Consider the following 25,510-nt stretch of genomic DNA (forward strand, 5'->3'; position numbering starts at 1 on the left):
AGACTGAGGGTAAAGAAGAAGTGGGATTTCTGCAATGTGTGCAGAACGGCTGTCTCCATCAATATGTATTTTGTTTAACAGGGAAGGAGACAGTTCTGGATCTAGGTGCAAGAGTACAAAGAACAGTACAGCACAGGAACAGGCCATTCGGCCCTCCAAGCCAGGTACAATACAAAAACTGAAAATGAGGGGAATGGTCAGAATAAAGTCTCTTGATGGGGAAAAAGCCAATTTCAATGAGTTTTTTTTTAAAAGGAACTAACCCTGAATAATTGGCAGTTAAGACGTGGAGAAACAATGGAAAATGTTGGAGCTGATGATTAGGGTACAGAGCAGGCATATTCCTATAGGAAGACAACATAGTACAATGGAAACTTGCATTCCTTAGATGCCTAGAGAAATTAAGATAAGATTTTTAAAAATAAGTCTGGGTTAAATGCAAAGGAAAGTCAAATGCAATGTAGAAAATAGGATTGGAAAATGCAAAGATGTGAAAAACCAAGATAGATAATGAAAGACTGAGCAGATAAATAGTAAAAGATTTTAGAAACCCATAAAGAACAGTTAGAGAAAGTTAAGATTTTTACAAAAGTGCAGTGGGAGTGAAATTAGATAGGATAACTACAGGCAAGTACAGGGAAATAGCAGAACAGAAAATGCACTAGGCCCTTACAAAATGCATCGTAGAATGCTGAGGGGTGTTCTGCAGAGGACTGGTTGCAGTGCAAAACCTCATCAAAGAAGGAGAAAAGATAAACCAGTTAACTGTAGAGCAGTCAACTTAACATCAGAAGTGGTTAAAATTCTGCAGGCCACAGCAGAGGATAATGTTAATAATCTCAGAGAGACATGATTAATTCAGGGCAGCCAACACGGAAATGTAAAAGGCACATTGTGCCAAATAGATTTAACTGATCAAGGAGATGCAGTAATGTGGATATAGATTTTTTTTTCAGAAAATATTTGATGAGTTGCTGGGTAGGAAGTTGATGAAATTGAAGGGGCACAGTTGAAGGAGACTGGAGAATGAACAGGAAGTGGTTAGTGGGTGTTTTTCAATCGGGAGGATAAAACCGTGTTGTTCTCCAGGGGTCAGTGTTGGAACAATTATTCTTAATGTATATAAATGATGTGAACTTAAGGACATAAGAGGCACAATGTCAAAATTAGCAGATAACAAAAACAGCAACTCAGTATAGGCTTCAGAAACTCTGCCTTTAATTTTAAGAATGCAAACAAAGATGTAAGCTTGTGATTAGCAGCTCCAAACTGGATATGTCGGTACTCTGCATTCCAGCTTTAGCTGGAACACCACTTGGGCATCTAAGTCCCACTTAGTGACTCACTTATTACAGCTTAAAAATACTGTGTCTATTTTAGTTACACATCTGGTTTTGATTGTCTCCCAGGAAGCAGATGCTAACCAGATTAGACACTGTTATGTTCATGATCGAAAGGCAACACAAGCAAATCTCAGACTCAATTAAACCATTTCAGGAAATTGTGTAGGTTCATTTTTAAAACCAGGTATTGGTAAAAATTGCCGATAAAGTGCTTCAGTTGAAATGCAGCCAGTTTCTGGGCAAGTCTGATCAACTTGTGTCTTTGCATATGGGGCAATAACCAATAATCAAACTAACAAACTCTAGGCCCCCAGACACACCAGCCTGAATCATTGTCAAGAGAATACAGCAGTAATATACAACTCACCTGGCTACAGCCAGAAAGTGAGTTGATGCTCAATTACCTGATAGCCTCAGTTTGGTAGGTGCACCTCAAGTAGCCTCCGCACCCTTGCCTAGGCTGCAGACAATGAGCTCTGGTTCCTACTGTTAATCACTGCTGCTGGAAGTGTGGTTGTTTGGATGATGGCTGACCAAGCAGCCCAGCTCATTGACACGTGACGTAACCAATCAGCACTGTCGAGGCTGATGCATGGAGAATGGTCACTTGGAAGACTGCAGCAGGGCAGTCAACTACTAAAGGACTTACTGCGCAGCTCATCGCGTCTGTGCGGCTCTTAGCTAAAGCAATGCAAAACTAATCATACTCTTCAACTCCCCCAGTGTGTTGTGCTTTCCCTTGCTTCAAGTATTTGTGCACTTTTCCCTTCTAAGATGCAATGGTCTCTGTCTCAACCTGTCCCTGTGCATTCTGTTCTGTTCATTCGTTAGTTTGTGTCATCTTCCCAGAAGGCTGATTACCCTTGATCTCCACCTCTCTCTGTCTTGTGCTACCCTTACATATTCTACATAGGTCAACTGCATCCAGTCCAGTATTTCCATCATCCATTTTCTCCTCTGTTACCCTCTTCTACATTTTCCAATGATCTTTCTTTCCAATAATTGTCTCTGTCTACCTCTGCTCTGATGATGTGACAGAAATATTGTATCTTTCTCTCTTTGATGTTATGCACTAATTTCCTCTTTTCTCTAGCCATTTCCAACACTTCCTCATTAGCCTTTGTCTGTTTAGGATATGCCGAACATCCATATGTCCACATCCCGAATGCATTCAGTTTATCAATAGTCTCTTTGTTCGTTGTCCATGTCTCCGAGGTATATAACATAGATGACACAATATAGCATCTCAAATTCAGGTTCAGTTTCTTTCTTACCACTTCCTTCATTCTGACAAAGCTGGTCTTAACTATCTCAATCCTCCTTAGGATCTCACAATCACATCTCCCATCGTCTGAGATAATCTGCCCAAGGTATGTGAACCTTTTCACTTGTTCCAGGACTTGTCCATTTACTTCAGTTTTCACTACCGGGGTTAGAGCTCTGCTTATCATCGTTGCCTTGGTGGTCTTCACATTCATATTTAATCCATGTACCACACACCTTGCTTTCACTTTGTTCACCATTTCCTGTAGTGCCTCTTCTGACTCTGAATCAGTGTAGTGTCATCTGCGTATCTCAAGTTGTTAATGTTCAACCCACCAATGTTGCAACCTGGTAGATTTTCTATGTCTCTGAAGATATCTTCAGTGTACAGGTTGAAGGGGACATAACACATTCCTGACGCACTCCTGTTTTGATTGAGAAGCTGTCTGACAAGCCGTTATTAAATCTCATCACCACTGATTGATTCCAATATAGATTCTGAATTATCCTTTTATCATTTCTGTCAATTTCTAGTTTGTTTAAGTACTCCATTATTTTCTGATGGTAGGGACTCTTATCAAATGCCTTCTCAGTCTACAAAGCATACATTGACAGGTTTTTGCACTTCCAGGTATCTTTCGATGATTATTCTCAAGTTAAAGATGCCCTCCCTTGTTCCTTTCTTTGGTCTCAATCCTGACTGTCTATCTGTGCTTCTATAGACTGGTCATTTCTTTTCAAAATGATTATTAAAATGAGGCTTATTGTGTAGTGTTCTGAACACTCTCGGCCTTTGGGTTTCTTTGGGAGCTTAATAAACACTGACTGCATAAGATCCTAAGGTAGGAATCCTGTTCTGTAAATTTTGTTGCAGAGGTCTGTCAGTATCCCAATGTTAACATCATTCAGGGCTTTCAGGCATTCTGTTGGTATCCCATTGATTTGCTGACAAAAATCTCTCCTAACTTCTTTGCAACCTCTAGTGACAACATCTAAACAGAAGACCCCTCATAATTACCTTTCCAACTAGAGGAAATAGCCTTTCTGTATTCACTATCAAAACCCTTTATTATTTTGAAAACCTCTATTAAATCTCAGCCTTTTGTTATCCAATGGAAATAGACTATCTCAAATTTGTCCTCACAGGACAGTTCCCCATCCCCACTGTAGCCCTAATGGGGTACCCAAACTGCAAACACTGCTCTAACTGTGGTTTAGTCATTGCTTTGTACAAATTAATCATTAGGTTTTTTATCTTGTACTTCATATAGCTATTTATTAAACCAGAAACTGCACTTGGAACTGAGCGCCACCAATAATTCAAAAATAAAAACAAAGACTTTGGTGTACAGACACAATTTCAAAATTTGCAGATGATACGAAACTTGGAAGCATTGTGAACTGTGAGGAGGATAGTATAGAGCTTCAAAAGGACATAGACAAGCAGGTAGAATGCAGACAAGTGGCAGATGAAGTTCAATTTGGAGAAATGTGAAGTGATACATTTTGGTAGGAAGAGCACGGAGAGACCATATAAATTAAAGGGTGCAACTCTAAACGGGGTAGAGAAACAAAAGGAACTGGGTGTATTTGTGCAAAAGTCATTGAAGGTGGCAGTACGGTTGAGAGAGCACTCAAAGCATACAGTATCCTGGGCTTTATTAATGGCATAGAGTACAAGAGCAAGGAGGTTATGTTGAACTTGTATAAGACACTAGTTTACCCTCAGCTCGAGTATTGTATCCAATTCTGGGCACAGCATTTAAGGAAAGATGTGAAGGCATCGGAGAGAAAGCAGAAAAGATTCATGAGAATAGTACAAAGACAGCCAGAGAAAGCGAGACTGACCCAGAAGGGGAAGATACTTGTAACAGCTGGCATTCCAGCAAGCCAGAAAGCACCATACAGCAGAGAGAGAACTGGAGTGACCTACCATCTTCAACAGAACCTTCAGTCAAGAGATAAATCTACAGTCATCTCAGACCTGCAACTATCGAGAACTTGAATCTTAAGAGAATTCAACAGGTTTATCGTAACCTTCCTCCCCACTAAAACCCCCTACCTCTTTCCCTTCTCTATCTGTTTCTTCTTATGTGTGTGAATGAATGAGGTTGAGACAATTTCGGTATAAAGCATATTGTTCAATAAACAATTGACTTTCTGTTTTTAAAACCTACAAGAAAACCTGTCGCTGTCTGTTTATTTGAAAAATAAAACCCCAAGGGGCTAAACTCAATGCAAATACGCTTGCTGTGGTCAGGTGGGGAGTTGAACAGTGGGAACCACCCATGTGGTCATAACATGGGTCAAAATCCTGGAACTCACTGCTTAACAGCACTGGGTGTACCTACACCACAGCGGTTCAAGAAGGAACTCACCATCACTTTCTCAAGGGCAATTAAAGATAGGCAATAAATGTTAACATTGCCAGCGATGCTTATATCCCACGAATGAATAAAATTGGGGTGAAGGTCATATAGACCAGCAATGATGAGATTGGGTCACTGGACTGCTGTGGGAAGTCAGAGGTCAGCCCAGATAAATAACGTTAGCAGTCCATGCTGCATCAGCAAGTATATACACCTGCACTGTATTAGGGTGTATTTACATCCACACTGTATGGCGAGTATATTCACCTGCACCATATCAGGGACTATATACACCGGCACTGTATCAGTTTCAGGGAGTATTCACCTGTGCTTTATCGGTGTGTATGTAAAATTGTGCTGAATCATGGAGTATGTACAACCAAACTGTATTAGGGACATATACACCCGCACTGTATCAGGGAGTATCTACACCCGTGCTGTATCAGGGTGTATATACACACGAGCTGTATCGGGTTGTATATGCACATGCGCTGCATCAGGGTGTTTATACACCTGCACTGTGTCAGGGGTATATTCATCCACGCCATATCAGGGAGTATATGCACCCACACAGTATCACGGAATATTTACACCTGTGTTCTATCAGGGAGTATTGTTATGGAGTCTTCATATTGCTTGCGGTTGTGTTTTTGAGATGGTCCTTGATTTGAAGTTCTGGGAGTCAAGCCTAGGTTAGACAAGCAAACAGTCCTGTGATTGAAAACAAACAAACAGTTATTGTCAAGAACCCTACAGAGTGTTAAGCTAGCTAAAGGTTGTGTGTGTTTTATAAAAAGAAGACTTTTGGGGAGTTGTGAAGGACTCTGCAGTGGATGGATAATAAGCCAGATTGTATTAAAGACACAAATTGAGAGCTGCAAGTTTCTGGGCTCCAGGAGAATCAGACTACAAAGCAGCTGATTGAAGCAGTTTAACTGCAGAAAAAGGATCCTGGACTGAGGGCAGACCATTGGTGAATGACTTAGGCAGTTGTCTTCGGCAACTGAAAAGTTATCAGTGGAGCCACGCCATCAGGACAGTAGTGGACAAGGCCGAGGGGCGACTATACCAAACCGATTAAAGGGAATATTGCATCACTCGCTATCAATGGGACCTCATGACTTCCATATCTGCATCCTGGAGGGAAAACTTGAAAAACTACCTGAGGAAAATCCTGCTCAGAGAACTGGTATGGACTACCTTTGTTGCATCTGATTGTTAACTTGTAACCTTTAAGATATACATACATGATGGTGATTTAACTGTTAGTTAATGTTTAATTGTTGTTGGTTTAGATTTTAGTGTTAAAGTAAAATTTATAAAGGTGAAATTTTGTCCATTTGGTTTTTGTTTCCTAAATTGAGATCAGTCGGTAGATTCAATTTTTTTTTTGGTTTGTTGGTCTCCACAGGAATCATAACAGTATATACATCTGTGCATCTGGGAGTATTGTTATGTTATTTTTGTTAACAATCATTTTAAAGGAATTTATGGTTAAACTGCTTCTCTCTCCACAGATGCTGCCAGACCTGCTGAGTATTTCCAGCATTTCTTGTTCTTAAGCCATCAAGAGGACTGAGAGTGTCGGATTGGCAACAGTATTGCCGTTTGTCACATGACTCGGGTTAGGCTGAGAGCAGAAGCCTTGGTAACAGGGACAGAGAAATGACAAGCGCTCCTTTGATTGGACAAGCCCAGTAGAAGCAGAGCACACCTGGGATGGGCAGAAAAAAACCCTCAAAATCCTTTGGTTGTTGGTCAGTGTGTGTGTGGTTTTACCTTCTGGAAGGAGTTAAAGTCAAGTGCTGCTGAAGTGTCAAAAAAGGACAGAAGGAGGAGAGAATTCCAAGGAAGTATAGAAGACTACAACCCAGCTCGCTTTCCTGCAATTCCCTAAAGGAATCTGTGAAGTTCACTGTGCTGATTCATCTTGTTTCCTGTATTTGAGAAAGGCCTGCTAAATTACTTTTTAACGTTGCCTGAAGAGAACTATTCTGGAAGATTCTAGTGACTTGTCTGCGTCTGCTCGGAGGTTGGACTGTGTGCCAGTTTGGTGCAGCGTGTCTCATCTATTTTTTTCAGGGGTGGGCAAACAATCTGCCCAGATGTGTTTTTTTTTGTCTGTCATAGAGCTCTGATTTCTTTTAGTTATATGGGACTAAGGTAAAAAGGGACTTTAAAATTTGATTACGGTAGAAAGGGGACATTTAAAAATTTAATGTTGGAACTTTAAAAATTCGATCTGTGTGCTTAATTTTACCTTATTACCAGTTAAGACTTGTTCTAAAATAAAGTGTTAATTTTGTTGTTCAGTAAAAAAACCTAGTTAGTGTGTTCTATTCTGGGGAAAATAGTTAATCTGAGTGACTGTTTCAGTAAGTGGGAATTTTTTTTAAAAGTATGTTGTGATCTGTGGAGAAGTGGGTCTGAATTAACTGTGCACTCCTCAGTTGTAACGGTATATACACCCGCACTGTATCAGGGTGTGTTTTTTTTTATTCTTTCATGGGATGTGGGTGACACTGGCAAGGCCAGCATTTGTTACCCATCCCTAATTGCCCTTGACACCGGAGTGGTTTGCTAGGCCATTTCAGAGGGCAGTTAAGAGTCAACCACATTGCTGTGGGTCTGGAGTCACATTTGAGCCAGACTAGGTAAGGGACAGCAGATTTCCTTCCCTAAAGGGCATTAGTGAACCAGATGGGTCTTAACGACAATCCATGATAGTTTCATGGCACCATTACTGAGAATAGCTTTTAATTCCACATTTTTTAATTAATTAATTGAATTTAAATTCCACTTGCTGCCATGGTGGGATTTGAACCAGTGTCCCAGGGCATTACCCCGGGCCTCTGGATTACTAAAATAAAAGCAAAATACTGCAGATGCTGGAAATCTGGAAAAAAACCCAAAAAATGCTGGAAATACTCAGCAGGTCTGACAGCATCTGTGGCGAGAGAAGCAGAGTTAACGTTTCAGGTCAGTGACCCTTCTGACCTGCTGAGTATTTCCAGCATTTCTTGTTTTTGTTACCTGTGGATTACTAGTCCAGTGACATTACCACAATGCCAGCATCTCCCTACACAGTGTATCAGGGAGTATATTCTCAAATCAATCTCAAACTAATTGAGGTGTCTTAACTAGAATAGGTGAACATCCAAACATCCATTTGAAATATCCAAACCAACTTAGCAGGAGCAGCCAACGATCAGAATTAGTAAAAAGCAGGAGGAACCACACATTCGGGGCTCATCTGGCTTAAGAAAGACGGCAAGAAGGCAGGCCTGACTCTGAGCTGGGAACTAAATAATTATAAGTTAGGATCGTCAAATACAGGCTGATTCAGCCACCCTTTCTGAAGCCTATTCTCCCAGCCCTTTATGATCTCCATTTAACTTCTGGAGAGCTAATGTAACGGAATTGTTGCATTTTTATTCTGCCTTCAGCAATGCTGATGCCTGTTGCCTTCCCACACTTTCATCTTTCACAAAAAATAAACAACAGGCAGCTTTTTTTAATTGGGTGGCTAAAAACAAGGCAAAAATGTATTAAAGGGAAAATGAATAATGGAAATTCACAACAACTCAATCTGCATTTGGGAGTAAAGCCTGGCTACCCAACCTGAACCGGCGAGACCCCACTGCATGTGATGGGTTCGGGTCGGATTGGGTTAAAATTCCGAGTCCAGCATTCGGGGTCGGGTCGGGTCGGGCTAGACACTGCTTCTGGGAAGTCACGGGATCAGGCTTACCCATGATTCCCCACAACTCCAGCTGTCGGAATAGCCTGCTGCCAGAACAGATGAAGGATATTCGTGTCGGGTCAGGTCAGGCGTGCAAAAAATTAAAGGACTCAGGCTCGGGTCGGGTTAAATTTGGCTGTGGTCGGTTCGGGCCCGGGTCAGGTATTAATTTTATACCCGAGCCAGGCTTTACTTGGGAGAGGAAAAACTGGTTAACATTTTAAACGGAGATCCTTTTATCAGACCGTTCTGCGTATTTGTGTGTTGCTTTAGTTCAATTTGGTGAGTTTCGCCAATTGTAATAGTAATGAATCATAGAATGGTTACAGCACCGAAGGAGGCCATTTGGCCCATCATGCTAGTGCCAACTCTCTGCAAGAGCAACTCACCTAGTCCCACTCCCCTGCCTTTTCCCCGTAGCCCTGCAAAAGTTTTTCTCTTCAGATAATTATCCAGTTTTCTCTTGAAGGCCTCAATTGAATCTCAGGCAGTGCATTGCAGATCCTAACCACTCACCATGTAAAAAAAAACTTTTCCTCGTGTCTTTGATTTTTTTTTTTGCTTTTTGTACATTTCTGTAGCTGCCTTTCCCTTTCCCTCTTTCCCGTCACATCATATTTCTTTCAAAATTCTCACCTGTGTAGATTAAAGCTCTTGCTGAAATGTGCAAGGTTGGTTCAGGAGTAGATAATCATTTCAAGCAGGCTTTAAGGATGAGAGAATAATAGTGAAGTGCTGAACTACTTAAGTTCCAAAGCTGAAAACATCAGGCATTCCAAGAGCAAATGAGCAACTCTGTCCTGAATCACAGAGCTTGGCTCTCAGGTTCTGCTCACTGATTAACTCAGAGCACTGGAAGTTTGTCAATATATCTAACAAAGCGGAAAGTTGCTTTGTTGCATGTGATACGGTGCAGAATCTGGGTTGTGGCTGAGACTCAGTCTGTGACAGTGACACGGGGCCAATTTATGTTCAGAGCTTCAACTGTTTCCTTTGCCTTTTACAGCATGTGTGCCTGGATGATCGACACATTTGGGAGTGAGGAGCAGCGCCACACGCACTGTCCCACGTTGTGCAGCATGGAGAGGTTTGCTTCCTACTGTCTCACTGAGCCAGGTCTGATTTTAATCAACAAAAACTTACTTCTTAAATCCTGTTCAGCCATGCATTCTCCATTGGCTATCTAGAGGTTCATCCCTGTCTCTGTATTTGTGTTCCCCTGCCCCCCACGCCACATGCCTTGTTCTCTGGTCTGTGAGCCAGCTGTTGTCTGCAGTTGTCTGCATCTGTCACCTGTTTCCAAGTTGTGCTAAGTTACAGGGAGGTTCTGGAGAACAGCCATTGGACTGTTCAAAAAATAGAGACATAACTACAGACATTGGAAATAGGGAAATTGGAAACAGCAAGTCACTCAGCACCAATAGGGAGAAAAGATGATTCATGTTTCTGTGATTAGTTTCCAGTTCTGATGAAGAGTAAAGGACAAATGAACATCTGGAAAAATAATGAGAAAGGAAGGGAAGAAGCAACAGATACTCCTCCCACAAAAGAAAAAGTGGAAATCCAGCAGACTGGGAAAGCTATAAAAAGCAGCAAAGGATACAAAGAAAAGAATGAGGTGCGAAAAGGGAATATGAAAAGAAACTTGCAAGAAATATCAATACTAATAGTAAAGGTTTTATGAACATGTTAAGAAAAACAGAATTGTAAGGAGGAATGTGGGCACATTAAAGGTAGATGCAAGTGAGACTATAATGGACAATAAGGAAATAGCAGACGTGATAAATGAGAACTTGTATTAGTTTTCACAGTGGAGGAAAAGGAAAAAATACCAAAAATAGAGTACCTTAAAATAAGTGAAGAGGAGGAGTTTAGTTAAATATAAATTTAAAAAACAGCAATGAAGTAAATTATGATACTTAAGATAGACAAATCTGCAGGACCAAATCGTTTCCACCCCAGAATCAAGTGGGGAAATTGCAGATGCATTTGTCATAATTTTCCAGAGCTGTCCAGATCAAGAGTTGTGCCTTTGGATTGGAAAATTGTAAATATTATTCCATAATCTATAAAAGGGAGGGAAGTAAAACCCTGAAAACTACAGGCCTGATGGTTTGGAGCCAGTTGTGGCCAGTTATAGCTATAGTTATGGGGTAGTACAGCACAGAAGGGAGCCATTTAGCCCAGCGAGTTTGTACTGACTCTTTCGTAGAGCAATCCAGTTAGTCCCACTCAATGTTCCCTCAAAGCTGCGTGGCTGCACTGTAATCTGGAACGTACCACACAATGCAACTAACAGGCCACGTGCAACAAAGATTCCCTTTAAGATGTGCACCTGTGGCCACGTGGCAGTCTTAAAGGGACTGCTCAGTGCAACAAACAGGCTGTACACAACAGGGAAAATTAGAAGGAACATTGGTCCCACTCCCCCTCTTGTTCCCCATCTCCCTGCAATTTTTTTCTCCTTCAGTATTTATTCTATTCTGTTTTGAAGGTCACTTTTTGAATCTGTTTCCACCAGCCTATCAGGCAGTACATTCTAAATCCAAACCACTCATTACATAACAAAGATTTTCTTCATGGAGTTCTCACTGTTTTGTGAATCACCTTAAATCTGTGTCCTCTGGTTATCAGCCCTTCAGCTACTGGAAGCTGTTTCCCTTTACTTACTTTACCTAAATCCTGCATGAATCTATCACATCTCCTCTTCACTTTCTCTGCCCTAAGGAAAATCATATCATCTTTTCCTGTCTATCCGTGTAATTGTATTCCTTGTCCCTGGAACTATTCTAGCGAATCGCTCTGTACCCTCTCCAAAGCCTTCACGTCCTTTCTAAAGTGTTCTTAACTGCTTTCTTAACTTGTCCTGTCACCTACAGCGATTTGTGCACAACTTCCCCAGGCAATGTTCCCTCTAATTTCCCTTTGCTGTGCACAGCCCGTTTGTTGCACTGCACGGTCCCTTTAAGATTGCTACACAGCCACATATGTGCATATCTTAAAGGAACTGCTTCTTGTTCTCTGCCTGTTTGTCCCCTGTATATTAAGTTCTGGTCTCCTGCACGGCCGCACATCCTAGAGGGAACGTTGCCCCCAGGTCTCTCTCTTGCACCCGCTTTAAAATTGTACCATTTAACTTGTATTGTTGTTCCTTATTCTTCCTACCAAAATATATCACCTCATATTTTTCTATGTTGAATTGTATCTGCCGTGTGTCCACCTGTTTCACCAGTCTGTCTATATCCTGTTGAAGTCTGTTACTATCTTCCTCACTGTTTACTATACTTTCAAGCATTCTGTCACCTTCGCATTTCAAAATTGTGCCCTGTACCCCAAAAACCAAGTCATTAATATAGGTCAAAAACAGCAGTGGTCCTAGTACTGAACATTGGGGAATTCCACTGTATATATCTCTCCACTCCTAAAACAACCATTCACCATCGCTCTCTGTTTTCTACCCCTTAGCCAGTTTTGTATCTATGCTGCTACTGCCACTTTGATCCCAAGGGCTTAAATTTTGTTAATAAGCTTAATATGTGGTACTCTATCAAATGCCTTTTGAAAGTCCATATGCACTACATCAACAGCACTGCCCTCATCCACTTTCCCTGTTACCTCATCAAAAAAAAAGGCAAATGGTGTGTTGGCCTTCATAGCGAGAGGATTCGAGTACAGAAGCAGGGATGTCTTGCTGCAATTATACAGGGCCTTGGTGAGGCCACACCTGGAATGCAGTTTTGGTCTCCTTATCTGAGGAAGGATGGTCTTGTTATAGATGGAGGGCAGCAAAGGTTTACCAAACTGATTCCTGGGATGGCGGGACTGACGTATGAGGAGAGATTGAGTCGGTTAGGATTATATTCGCTGGAGTTCAGAAGAGTGAGGGGGGATCTCATAGAAACCTATAAAATTCTAACAGGACTTGACTGGGTAGATGCAGGAAGGATGTTCCCAATGGTGGGGGAGTCCAGAACCAGGGGTCATAGTCTAAGGATACGGGGTAAATCTTTCAGAACTGAGATGAGGAGAAATTTCTTCACCCAGAGAGTGGTGAGCCTGTGGAATTCGCTACCACAGAAAGCAGTTGAGGCCAAAACATTGTATGTTTTCAAAAAGGAGTTAGATATAGCTCTTGGGTCTAAAGAGATCAAAGGGTATGGGGCGAAAGCCGGAACAGGCTACTGAGTTGGATGATCAGCCATGATCATAATGAATGGCAGAGCAGGCTCGAAGGGCCGAATGGCCTACTCCTGCTCCTATTTTCTATGTTTCTAAAAAACTCAATCAAGTTAATCAAATGTGATTTTCCCTTAACAAATCCCTGTTAGCTCCTCTTTATTAATTTTTTTATTTATTCATGGAATGTGGGAGTTGCTAGCAAGAACAGCAGTTATTCCCCCCCCCAATTACCCTTGAGAAGATGGTGGTGAGCCGCCTTCTTGAACCGCTGCAGTCCATGTGTAGTTGCACCCACAGTGCTATTAGGCAGGGAGTTCCAGAATTTTGATCCAACGACAGTGAAGGAACAGCGATATAGTTCCAAATCAGGATGGTGTGTGACTTGGAGGGGAATTGCAGGTGGTGATGTTCCTATGCGTTTATTGCTCTTGTCCTCCTAGAGGTCATGGGTTTGGAAGGTGCTGTTTAAGGAGTCTTGGTGAGTTGCTGCAGTGCATTTTGTAGCTAGTACATGCACTATCATGCATCCAGTGGCTGTTAATTTTCTCCTGAATGATTGTTTCTAAACCACTGACTTCTAACTGACTGGTCTGTAGTTGGCAGGTTTATTCTTTCTGTTTTGAATAATGGTTGAACAATTGCAATCCTCCAGTCCTCTGGCACCACCCCTGTATCTAAGGAGCATTGGAAGATTGTTTCCAGCACCTCCGCAATTTCTATCCTCACTTCCCTCAGTAACCTAGAATGCATCCTATCTGGACTGGGTGATCTACCCAGTTTAAGTACTGCCAGCCTTTCTAGTACCTCTATCTATTTTTATCATATCCAGTATTCCAACAACCTCATTTACCATAGCTTTGGCAGAGTCCTCTTCCTTGGTAAACACTACTGCAAAGTGCCCATTTAGTACCTCAGCAATGCCTTCTGCCTCCTCCAAAAGATCTCCATTCTAGTCATTAATTGGTCTGCTCTGCCATTTAATGAGATCACAGTTAATCTGATTGTGGCCTCAACTCTACTTTCCTGTCTACCCCTATAACCTTTGACTCCCTTGTCAATCAAGAATCTACCTAGCTTAGCCTTAAAAATATTCAATGATCCTGCCTCGACTGCTCTCTGGGGAAAAGAATTCCACAAACTCATGACCCTCTGAGAGAAAAAAATTCTCCTCATCCCCATCTTAAATGGGAGATCCCTTATTTTTAAACTGAGTCTCCTAGTTCCAGTCTCTCCAATAAGGGAAAACATCCTCTCAGCATGCACCCTCAGGATCTTACATGTTTCAATAAGATCACCTCCCATTCTTCTAAACTCTAATGGATACAGACCCAACCTGTCCAACCTTTTCTCAAAAGATAAACCCCTTCATCCCAGGAATCAGTCGAGTGAACCTTCTCTGAATTGCTTCTAATACAATTATATCCTTTCCTAAGTAAGGAGATCAAAACTGTGCACAGTACTCCAGATGAGGTCTCACCAATGCCCTGTACAACTGTAGCAACTTCCTTACTTTTATATTCCATTCCCCTTGGAATAAATGGCGACATTCCATTTGCCTTCCTAATCACTTGCTGTTCCTGCATGCTAACTTTTTGTGATTCATGCATCAGGACAGCTAGATCCCTCTGTACCACAGAGTTCTGCAATCTCTTTCCATTTAAATAATATACTGCTTTTCTATTCTTCCTGCCAAAGTGGATCAGTTCACATTTTCCCACATTATACTCCCATCTGCCATATTTTTGCCTTTAACCTATCTATAATTCCTTTGCAGACCTCTTCTGTCCTCTTCACAACTTAGTCTCTGACCTATCTTTGTGTCATCAGCAAATTTAGCAACCCTACAATCTGTCCCTTCATCCCAGTCATTGATATAGATTGTAAATAGTTGCGGCCCCAGCACTGATCCCTGTGGCACTCCGCTAGTTACAGCTTGCCGACCCAAAAATGACCCATTTATCCCTACTCTTGGTTTCCTGTTAGCTAATCCATCCTCTATCCATGCTAATATGTTACCCCCTAAACCATGAGCTCTTATTTTATATAGTAACCTTTGACATGGCACCTTATCAAATGCTAGCATTCTAGCATTTTCCCTATGACAGACGTTAGGCTAACTGGCCTGTAGTTTCCTACCTTCTGTCTCCCTCCTTGAATAGCATTAGCTATTTTCCAATCTCATAGGACCTTTCCAGAATCTAGGGAATTTTGAAGATCACAACCAATGCATCTGCTCTCAGCAGCCACTTGTTTTAAGACCCTAGGATGCAGGCCATCAGGTCCTCCTCTGACAACCTTTTTACTGTTGATATATCTATAGAAGACTTTTGGATTCCGTTTTAGCCACCGATCTATTTTCATACCGTTTGCCCCTCTTGTTTTCTTTCTTATTTCTCCTCTGTACATTTTATATTAGGCCTGATTTTCTGTTGTATTATCAAGCTGACATTGGTCATATGCCCCTTTTTCTGCTTCAACCTACTCTCTAACTCCTTTGCCATCCCAGGAGCTCTGCCTTTGGTTGCCTTGCCTTTCCCCTTGTAGAAATATACCTAGACAGTAATGGAATCATTTCTTCTTTAAAGGCTGCCTATTCCTCTACTATATTTCTGCCGACAACTCTTTGCCTCCAGTTTACTTGGGTCAGATCCCTGCTCAATTTGCTGAAATTAGTCCTCCTCCAGTTAATTATTTTTATTCTAGATTGCTCCTTGTCTTTCTCCATAATTAATCTAAACACTCTAAACCTTACGATACTATGATCACCATTCCTGAGTTGCTCCCCAACTGTAACACTCTCCACTTGATCCATTTCTTTCTCAGGAATAGATCCAGCAAAGGAACCATACTGATCAGGAAAATTTACTGATCATACTTTGGAAATACCTCCCTTTCTCTGCCCTTAACACAGTCATTTGCTGGAATCTATCATCAGGGGCAGAGTGACAGCACTTGAGCAAGTAGGAGTTATCAAAGAGAGTCGGTATGGATTTGTGAAGATTAAATTATGTCTGACTGATATAATTTTAACTGATTTTGAGGCGGTCGCGAACATGGGGTGAATAAGGGAGTGTCTGTGGACATTGTCTGAATGAACTTCCTGAATGAATTTGACAAGGGTCCACAGAAGAAATTATTGCAAAAATGAGACTGCATAGAATTGGAGGTAGCTTGTGACATGGGTTGGTAATTGGTTGGAAAGCAGAAGACTGAGAGTAGAGATGATGGGAATGTGACAAGTTGTGTTACGCAGGAATCTATTCTGTGGTTACATATAAAAGGTTACATTGTGAGGACAGGTTGCAAAGATTAGACTTGCATTCCGTTCAGTTTTGATGCAGGAGGGGTGATCGCATTGAGGTGTTTAAAAAGATTTGATAGAGCATACACAGAGAAGCAATTTCCTGTGGTGGGGAAATCAAGAACAAGGGATACAATGTTAAATTAGAGCTGCACCATTTAGGAGCGAAAACTGAAAGTCTTTTTTATACAAAGTGGAGTGGAAATGTCTCCTCCTCCACCACCCCCCCCCCCCGGATAGAGTGGAGGTGAAGGGTCTATTCACCTTAGCAGAGAGGTCAGTGAAGAGGGGGCATAGATTTAAAGTGATTGGTAGAAAAACTAGAGGGGAGATGAGGAAAAGCTTTTTCACCCAGAGGGTGATGGGGGTCTGGAACTCACTGCCTGAAAGGGTAGTTGAGGCAGAAACACTCAACTCATTCAAAAGGAGTCTGGATATGCATCTCAAGTGCTATAATCTGCAGGGCTACGGACTAAATGCTGGAAGGTGGGATTAGAGTAGGTGAATTGTTTTTCGGCCGACACAGACACAATAGGCCAAGTGGCCTCTTTCTGTGTCTTAAACTTTCTCTGATTCTTTGGACCCCCCACCCGCCTGGAGACGTCCCCGCAAGATGTCAGAAGCAAGACACAGGGTAGCCCCATATTTTATTGATGCTTCCCTTGAGATTCTCCTCCTGGCTGCAAGGGAAAGGCGGGAGGTCCTTTTCCTCAGCGATGACAAGAAATCCTCCTGCGTGACCAAGCATGTCTGGATGAAAATAGCTGAGGAGGTTAGCAGCCATGACAGGGTCTGGTGTCGACAGCACAGGGCATGCTGCAGGTAAGGCGATGTCTGGCAGAGATGCCAGTGGCAATGCACAACCATGAGCAGTTGAAGGAGGAGTCCATCATACCATGGGTGCTGCCATGTCTCTGGCAGGTGAGCACATGGCTTCCTCCATCGACAGGTTGGCAACCCTCATGGAGAGCCAGATCCCACAAATGTAAGCAGACTTGCACACAATCGCCTTGGCCATGAGCTCAATGCAGCAGTGGCAATGCGAGAGGAGGACGATGGGCCTGGAGTCTTCTCCCTTCTCTGGTGAGCAGGGAGGATCAAGTGAGCCTTGAAAGGGAGGAGGAGAGGCTAATTTCCACAGCCTGGGGCCACCTCAGGGTGCTCCGCTTATGGAAACCAGTTCCTCAGCCCTTCTGCCAGAGTGCCCAACTCCAGTCGTCGTGACAGCTGAGGAGAGATCTACACCAGTGCAGGAAACCCTAAGGCAGCCGGTGTCCCCCAGGCCTCAGGCAGCCAGAGAACAGCTGCCGAAGTCATCACAGGCCGTGGAGCAGCCGGATCAGCATCCTCTAGCCTAGCTGCTAGCAATTGGTTCACACCTCTTAGAAGCACTCATTAATGTATAAAGAAAACCACATAGAGACACTTGGGGGTTCACGGGTGTTTGAAATTTGACTTGTATTGCATCATCAGTGAGAATGGGAGGAGAAGTTAGTGGTGAGCAAGTTGGTATGTTTCAATATTTTTGAAACTAATTTAGAAATGTTAATCTATTTTGATGCGTCACGTCCATAAACCTAGTTGCTGGCACATGGAGATAATTTAAGATTGTCGGCAAAAGAACAAAGATAATTTTTTTAATGCAGATATTTGTTACGACATGGAACGTAGAATTAATAATAACTTTTAAAAGGGTGTGTATATTTGATAAAAATGGTATGGGAAAAGGGAATGGGACTAAGTGGATAGCTCTTTCAGAGAGCCAGCACATGCATGATGGGTCAAACTCTCTCCTTGTGTACCGGTAAATTGTATTATTCCATAACTTTGCTTGTTCTCTCATTGTACAGTTGACTCCCCTCCGCTCTCAGAGGTGTTGGTTCCTGGTAAGTGGCAGTTCTAGGGGCACCTGTCACCATCCCACATCTCGCCCAGTTGGTCAGTCTTGGTGCTTGCCATGCAGCTGTCAACTGGGTCTTCAGCTTTTGATCCTCTCCTTTCTCAGAATGGCCAGGCAGTGACCAGGATTTCATTTTTTTTCCTTCCTGTGTCACTTCCTTTTAAAATACCTGAACCCTGCAGTATTAAATAGTGTAAGTAACTACTGACGGGTGGACAGGTGAAAAGAATTAGTAAAAGTAAAAATGGAAGGCGACCAGTAGCCAACCACTATTACATTGTCTGATTCCATCTAACAGGAAGTGGCAGTGATGCAGCTTCACTAATAACTACAGCAAGGCGGGATGGAGATTGCTACATTCTCAATGGCTCAAAGGTAATAAAACATTAAGAGATATGTTTGCTGAGGACACTGTTGATGGTTGCAGTAATGTCCTGCATTTGTATTGCTGTCTGATCAACTCTTTGAGTATGTCAATGATCATGAAGTGCCAAACCTGTCAGACTGACTGACTATTAGTTCAGGAACTGTTATTCCTTTCTCAGGCTTTTATCAGTGGTGGAGGGGACACGGACCTGTATGTGTTGATGTGCAGGACTGGAGACAGGGGTCCCAAAGGCATTTCCTGCTTGTTGGTGGAGAAAGGCACACCTGGGCTCAGCTTTGGCAAGAAAGAGAAAAAGGTAAAAGGCCGCCAGTGTGGAGTAGAGTGGATTTCTGTTCCGCAGTGTAGAGGAATGAGAGTCGGTTCTGGATGGGTGGATGCTTGAACTACCACAGTCACTGCAGTGTGATGACACAGTCCCTACAAATCTTGTTGATATTTCAGCAGAGTCAGTTGTGCAGTCTTTGCCACATTCAGGTTGAATGTCTCACAATTACTTGAGGGTGTTCGCCATTCAGTCTAGATTACAACAAAACTCACAGACAAGAAAAACCCTTTCAGCCATAAAAGCTCAGCCCTTTTGTATATTAACTCGAGATTAAAAGGTTACTCGAGAAAATTACAATGGGCAGGAGGGTTATAGAAATTCCACTGACAGCTTACTGCTACACTCACTCGTGTTATACTCTAGAAAGCCAGTTGGTAAAGGATAGAACTGGAGCCAATCTTTATATATTTTATAAGTATTTATTTGCAAAGATACATATTATAAGCATGCACCTCCTAACCCAAATCCCAGTTCCATCCAGTCTCTTCCTATTGAGAGGAATGCGAGTGAATCCCGAGTTAATGTCCACCATCGGAATTCAACTAAACACAATTAAATATAACTTAGAGATTCCCTTCTCTCGTTTTTAATATAAATTAGACTCAATATGCACAATCACAAAAAATTAAATCAAAAGACTTCCATATTCGTACAGTGCATTTCATTGCAATACACCCTTCCTTTACGACGCCTTACCATTTCTTTACACACGCACTTATTTTAGTGAAACAATCTGATCGTTGATGGCTTGCATCCACCCATTTAATTCTAGATATTTCCTTTTCAGCATTTGTTTCAAGCCAGCAAGATCAATCCGTCACTTTTCGTACAGTTTACATTATCCAACAATGAACGATTATCAATGTAACACATTGGGTGGTGCAGTGGTTAGCACTGCAGCCTTACAGCTCCAGTGACCCGGGTTCGATTGGGTACTGGGTACTGCCTGTGCGGAGTTTGCAAGTTCTCCCTGTGACCGTGTGGGTTTTCGCCGGGTGCTCCGGTTTTTCTCCCACAGCCAAAGACTTGCAGGTTGATAGGTAAATTGGCCATTATAAATTGCCCCTAGTTTTGGTAGGTGGTAGGGGAATTGAGGGAAGGTGGGGATGTGAGAGGGTTTAATTTAGGATTAGTATAAATGGGTGGTTGATGGTCGGCACAGACTCGGTGGGCCGAAAGGCCTGTTTCAGTGCTGTACCTCTAAATAAATAAATAAATAAACATTCAATAGGTCTTCAGAATGCCCATTATACAGAATTTCACCTAAAATATTTGAAAAATAGAATCCCTTATTAACTGTCTCCTCAAAAGCCAGTGTTCCAACAGCCAGAGTACTTTTAACAACCCTTTTTATTTTCTTGGCTTCCCATGCTAAAGGACAACATTTCCCATTTTCACCTATTAGGAATATTATGAAACCAGCTGCGCTAGAATATCCATCAGGAAGATTAGCATGTAAGGCATCACAGATAATGCCTAACTTCATGTTCTTTGGGTCACCTAAGGATTTCTCCAGATTTTAATTTTCTTAATGTTTTATTTGACCTTAAAACATTCACGTCTTTAGTGTGTTTCATTGTTGTACTTACATCCAACATAGCAAAACTAGCATCTGGTCTAGTCTGACTGCACAACCAGTTCAACTGACCAATCAAACTTGCAATTGCTCTGTCCCTTTTAGTTATACTATCATCTTTCTGTGATGACTTAATATGATTACATAATATTAATCATATTATGGATGGGAGTAACACTGTCTAAATAGGATTGTTGATTTAAATTTGTTCAAGATCTGCGCTGCTTAGTATCTAAACCAGTATATTTAAAAGTCCCACAAACCAAACCCACAATTTTAAATTCTACTCTCACCTTTATTAATAACACATTTCTCAAATTCCACAGTACACCCATAAGAAATCATCAATGTGCAACATGAGGTGCCTGGAAGTTTCCCTTTATCATACCAATAAAATATTGCGGGATTTGCTTTTGGTTGAATACAACCTATTTTCAGCTAAACAGATCGAACTGAAAAATACCTCAAGCTGGAAGCATCATTCAGGCCGTAGGCACATTTGTTTAGTTTCCATAGTTTTTCTTTTGCATCTGATGCCTCTTTGGGCAGTTTAAAAAACACTCCTGTCTGAAAAGTATCGCTCTGCAGAAATACAGCTTTTATATCGATTGATCTACATCTCCATGAATATGTGGCCAAGAGAACTAGAAAGATTTTTAAGATTACTTTTCCAACTGTGGGAGAGTCCACTCTAATATCTCTTTCACCCAGTCGCTCTTCAAGATCCCGAGCAACTAGCACCACTTTAGCCTTATAAATCCTATGTGCAAGGACATTTTCTGTACAAATCCAGCTATGTGACAAAGTTGGTTGCCTAATATTTGGTACCTCAGAATGAACTCCGAACTTTCCCCAACTATCTAATTCCCTTTGTTTTGCCTCTCATTAGTTTATCCTCAAGTTTATTGGCAGCCACCAAAACCTCACAATCATGAGGACTTCTGCTTCTAGTAATGTACGAGACTGTTGTGTGGCCTTTGTTTCATTGTCTAATCTATTCAAGCTGCGGCCTCATCCCACTTTTATGCCTGTTGGGACTATGACTGCAAGATTTCTTTCTTGCAGTATTGGAGGGTCTTTCTGCAGTACATGATTGCTTTATGACATAAGAGTCACTTCTGGACTCATTATTAGTACTTGCACTGTGTTTTTTAGTCCCCACTCTTTCACCCTATTCTGCTAGCCCTTGGACTTCACTTCCTAGCCATCATCCTGAACATTCAATTAATATTTAAATTTGCAAGTAGCTTTCCCTCATGTCCAACAGTGTCGCACCCCTCCACAGGGGTTGTCAACATGTTCGTACATGGACACTGGTGTCCGTGGTAAGAATTTTGAGGTCTGAGGTAATTTTAAATTCTGACCTGTGGCATCAACCCTGGTGAATGTGTGAGTGAAACAGATAGGATAGTGCACAGGAAAGCAATGCTAGAACTGGAAAGGCAAGACTTCTTTGAGCCAGCGCAAGCTTTTTTTTATAGGTAGACAGTCCACTTTCTCAGCCCTCCAAATGCGCTGGTTTTGAGTGCGGGGCCGGCAGCAATGTGTTTGTGCTCCTGGTGCATTGGGTGTGTGGGGAAGAGAGGGAGAGGATGGCGGGGGGGAGTGAGGGAGAGAGTGGGGGGAGAGGAGGGAGAGAGAGTGTGGGGGATAGAGGGGGGAGAGGGGACAGGGAGAGAGATGGGGAGATGGGGTACAGAGAGAGAGAGGGGGAGAGAAGGGGACAAGGAGAGGGAGGGGTGCAAGGAGAGAGAGGGGGAGAGGGAGGGGTGCAGGGAGAGAGAAGGGGAGAGGGAGGGGTGCAGGGATAGAAGGAGGGGGAGAGAGGGTAGAGGAGGAGGGACACAGGAGAGAGGGGACACAGAGAGGAGAAGGAAAGAGAGTGGGACACAGAGGGGAGAAGGATGGACACAGAGGGGAGAGGAATGGAGAGGGAGAGAGAGAAAGAGATCAATATCACTCCTGACAGATGGCCATCTATCCAAATTCACTGCATCGCTCATCAAGTATGCAAAAACATTGCCAGGTATTTCACTAAATAGGGAGAAATGTGTTTTAAATCAGACTGTGTTTGTTGGCATTAGGTTGACTATTCACTTTATAAACAGATTAATTGCACCCATGTCTGTGGCTGTCAATAATTTTGTCAAATGTCCATGGTGCAACATGTTTGTGCCTATCGCTACCCTTTCATTCACTAGACCCCTCTGAAATATGTGTCACCTGAGTACCCATGCTGGGCAGTTAGCCTGTGGATTTAACAGTTCTGCCCTCTGTATCATCATCCTTCCACATTACCATTATCCAGCCCTTGATCTACTGCATTCTGTTCCTCAGGACCTTCATCACAGAACACCATGAGCATTTGAGGTACAAGATGCCTCATTACTTCTATCAGCTCCTCAGTCTGAGATATTGTAATTGATTCCAATTAATCACGAGGAATGATCCTTGACAGCTCGATTGTCATATTTGATAAGTACTGTCTTGCCATCACAACTTATTGCCTCACCAGGGCCTTTCCATTCCCTGTGAGAATCTCTATTTTTATAGTATACTAAATCTCCTGAAATGAACTCTGCCTCAGATGGTCTTATACGATGCCTCAGCCTTGGAAAAAATCCTATCTCCCCGCATATCCATTCAAATGTGCAGAAAAAAATGGAACTAATTGTGGTATCTCCGAGAGCAGGAAGACGATTGCACGGAACTCTGAGTAATTTGGTATTTCGCCCATAGACCAATTGACGGGGACTACACCATGTAACCATCTGGAGCGAATTCTTTACATGCACCACCCATGTTAACTTGCAATCTGGTTGATCAGCTAAAATTTTATGCATTATTTCATCGATCACAGGATGATTCTTTTTACAAAGCCCATTGCTGAAAGAACTTTCAGCTGCAGTATTCATAACCATAATGTTCATGGTTTCACACATGTTTCTGAACTTGTCATTGACAAATTCCCCTCTATTGTTGGTCATTAAGGGCATCAAAGTGTTAGACAATCATTAAGGGCACTAGTTCTTGTCACCTGGTGCCCTTAATGATTGTCTAACACTTTGATGAGAAACATCAGCTTTTGTTAAGGGGATACAATAATGTCATAGAGTCATTTACAGCACAGGGGCCATTGGGCCCATCAAGTCCATGCCAGCTCTCCATGGAGCAATCCTGTCAGTCCCACTCCACCGCTTGATCCCTGTAGCCTTGCAAGTCTCTTTCTCTCAAATGGTATTTACCAGCAGCAGGGGAGGTGGAAAACGGCCTGCCCGCCCCAGGCCAATTGAGGCCCTTAAATGGCCAATTAATTCTACTTTAGTTGGTGTGTTACCAACTGCAGCCGGGCACTTCGCCACCTGGGGAGGATGTCCAGAGGGATCCTCACCACCCACAGCACCAGCCGTCCCCACTAAAGCACCTCCCCCGCCCTCCTAATCGACCCCCCCCCCCCCCCCAACACATGATGAGGGTTTTAACAGCAGATGACCTGAGGTAGGGCGATATTAGAGGTGGAAGTAGGCGGACCTCACTAGATAAACTGCAGATCAACTGACATTGCAAGAATAATTGCCTTGTCATGCTTCATGACCAGTTTTATTTGTGCTTTTTTCATAGAATGTTTGCTTAACAGCATAGATATCTTACTAGAGACTACATTAGTAATATTAGTGGTTATAAACTGGCTTAATCCAGCTTTTTTGCATGGAGTTACAACTCTTTTTAGTGACCCCCAATGTGCTGTCATTGCCAAACCTAAAGCAAGTAGAACTTTTATATTGCTTAATCTTGAGCTGATCCTCACTACTTAGTGAATCAAGACAACATTTTAACCACAGTCCCACATACTGTTGAAGTACAAACACTATCTAAAACTGCACAGTTAAAGGAGCCCACAACTAACATATCACGGGACTAAAACTCCTTGAAACGAGTATAATTTGTTCAGATTCAGCATTATCTTCATTCTGCTCCTTAGAATTCCTTTCTTCATGTGTTATTTCGAGGACCCTGCTCCTTTATTCTGGGCAGTTCACTATATAATGATACTTTGAATCACACCTGAAGCACCTATTAACTGTTCCATGGGTATTCCTGGGATTCATTCGCCCATTATTGTTGTTCTAACTTTGTCTTGTGCTATAATAGCCAAATCTGCTAAAGGTGTTTTCATCTTCCTTAAACCTTCCAATATATCGATGCCTGCATCTAGTATCTGGACTATCATTGAGTCTTCTATTGTTTGTGTTACCGCAGAATGTCTCATTTGTTCCATAAAGGCTAAAGGAAAAGACTTTTTCCCAGGATTTCTTTTTTAAAGGTAGCAGACATCTGATCCAACAGAGTATCCTTTTCTGAGAACCGAATACCAGTTAAAACATATGATGCACCTTAGCACAATCCAGTAATTTAAACCGTAGTACCGATCCAGGGATCCCACATTGAATTTTGCCACTCTTTTATACAATCTATTAAAGTCCACGATATATTCTTCCATGGAAAAACCATCTGTTTTCCAAAATCTGTCAAACTCTGACCTTGCCTCACAGGCATTTAGCAAGTCATCTTTCTTGTAGATTTCATCCAAGAACTCTAATGGAAGGTCCAAACCTTCACCACTATCCAACTGATGGCATCCATCTCACAAAATACTTTACTATTGATTTTACTTCTGGTAGGGAACAACAACGCCAAGGCCATGCCTTGATTTATCTTTGGTAGGGACGTAACCTGTGTCCACATATCCATTTCATTTTCCACTGGTCATATGGTTCAGATCGGGTAATCATAACCCAACGATTTACACTTGTTTTATGCCATTCTCCACTATGGCCACTAGGATTTTAGTTTTCTGTCTGACAAAATTTTTTTTAGTTTCCAGCCTTCACCTTTGGGCAACCATTCCCTGTACTCCAGATTCTCTTATACTCCAGAAAGCCAGGTAGTGAAGGATAGAACTGGAACCAATCTTAACACATTTTTATATGCATTTATTTACAAAGATACACATTACAAGTATGCACCTCCTAACCCAAACTCCAGTTCCAGACTGTTCCTATTTTTGGGAGCCCAAGTGAATTCCTAGCTAATGCCCACTATTTGATTCCAATTAAACACAAT

General features: G+C 42.2%; 1 protein-coding gene across 3 annotated transcripts in view; it reads left to right on the forward strand.

Annotated features, from left to right (window-relative positions):
* Positions 1-25,510, forward strand: part of acad8 (acyl-CoA dehydrogenase family, member 8) — a 93,874-nt gene that overhangs the window by 29,795 nt on the left and 38,569 nt on the right. For 2 of the 3 annotated variants that reach the window (XM_068053759.1, XM_068053757.1), the window contains exons 4-6: positions 9,724-9,833; positions 18,396-18,472; positions 18,643-18,780. In XM_068053759.1, the coding sequence (XP_067909860.1) occupies positions 9,724-9,833; positions 18,396-18,472; positions 18,643-18,780 (325 nt within the window). The remainder of the gene's footprint in view (positions 1-9,723; positions 9,834-18,395; positions 18,473-18,642; positions 18,781-25,510) is intronic. The other variant, XM_068053758.1, reaches the window with a different exon arrangement.

Source organism: Heterodontus francisci, chromosome 22 (genome assembly GCF_036365525.1).
Source record: "Heterodontus francisci isolate sHetFra1 chromosome 22, sHetFra1.hap1, whole genome shotgun sequence".
In the NCBI taxonomy this organism is placed as follows: Eukaryota; Metazoa; Chordata; class Chondrichthyes; order Heterodontiformes; family Heterodontidae; genus Heterodontus; species Heterodontus francisci.